At 33.8% G+C, this 1,232-nt stretch overlaps 1 protein-coding gene across 1 annotated transcript in view; it reads right to left on the bottom strand.

Annotated features, from left to right (window-relative positions):
• EEA1 (early endosome antigen 1) overlaps window positions 1-1,232 on the bottom strand; it is a 76,479-nt gene that overhangs the window by 4,682 nt on the left and 70,565 nt on the right. Inside the window, exon 26 of the mRNA XM_009321361.1 lies at window positions 257-442. Coding sequence (XP_009319636.1) covers window positions 257-442 — 186 coding nt within the window. The remainder of the gene's footprint in view (window positions 1-256; window positions 443-1,232) is intronic.

The raw sequence follows: 1,232 nt of genomic DNA, 5'->3' as shown, positions 1-1,232 counted from the left end.
CCTATGCCTTACATTTAATTGAGGCAAAGAATCTTACTGTACTAGAATCACTACTTTTAATCAACAAACTCTGTTAGACAAGGCTGTCACCCCACTGAATTTTCCTACACCGTTAAATGCCTCAAAGATTTCTGACCTTGTCATTTAAAAATTAATGTAATGTGAAACTAAAGTCAACTCTTTGCTTCCTCTCTGTCCCTGAAATAATCCAAAGGCGTGTTCACAAAACAAGTCTTATACTCTCTAACATACTAACCAGTTTAGCTTCAACTTCAGCACATTCTTTCTTCAGCTCCTCTTCTCTCTTCTTCAGCTGATCTTTGACAACTTGATGGTTTTTTTTCTCCTGTTCCAGAGCTGAATTCATATTATCTATTTTGCCCTGCAGCTCTAATTTCTGTTGAATCAATAGCTGTTTTGCATCTTTGAGATTTGCCACCTCCTGTTAGGATACAGAGCTCAAAGTTAAAGTAGCAACATTAAAAGTGTAAATGATTTAAATTCAAAACTACTGTAATTCTTTCCAAGGAGAGGACAGCAATAATTTTTAGTTTTATCACTGGAAGAAAGGATGATTTTATAGCACAAAGTATCAGTGATTTTCATGATCAAAGATTTTAAACTTATACCTACATTATGAACAACATTCAATTTTTAAAATAAGTTTAATGTGTGTTTCTACGAAAGTAGCGGAAGCTCTGTTGGAGTATTTTCTACAGTTCTTTGAAAAGATACGTCCATTGTCATTTTCTAGAGTCTGTTCTAAAATTTACTTCACATTGTTCTCTGGTTGCCATAACAAGGTTAAAAGCATCATAATGACAATGTAAAAACCAAACACTGATGGAAGAAAGCTAGTTTCTATTAGTCTTAAAAGTATAATTACCCTACATTTTAAGCAAGTAGGATGATACATTTGGTTTTTAATATTAGTTTTACTTGTTCTTCTGTAATAAAACACAAAAAATCCTGAAGCAGAATAGTTAGTTAAATTTATAGGAATCATTTTCCTTAAAATTACACAGCCAAGCATGCAGGTACTAACAGACTAATAGGGGCAGCCAGTTTTCCATAAATCAACATTCACGTCACAAATTAAAACCAAACCAAAGACAGTGAAAGAACATGTCCTGAGGACAAGGGGATGCCCTATATATGCGTATCTATCCATTCCTTGGTAGGAGATGGGAAACAGAGCATAAGCCTTTAGGAGACAATTTCTATTTTAGTTT

The sequence above is a fragment of the Pygoscelis adeliae genome, unplaced genomic scaffold (assembly GCF_000699105.1).
Source record: "Pygoscelis adeliae isolate BGI_AS28 unplaced genomic scaffold, ASM69910v1 Scaffold232, whole genome shotgun sequence".
NCBI classification, from domain to species: Eukaryota; Metazoa; Chordata; class Aves; order Sphenisciformes; family Spheniscidae; genus Pygoscelis; species Pygoscelis adeliae.
The sequence above is the reverse complement of the archived record's forward strand: the minus strand, read 5'-3'. Positions and strand labels throughout refer to the sequence as shown.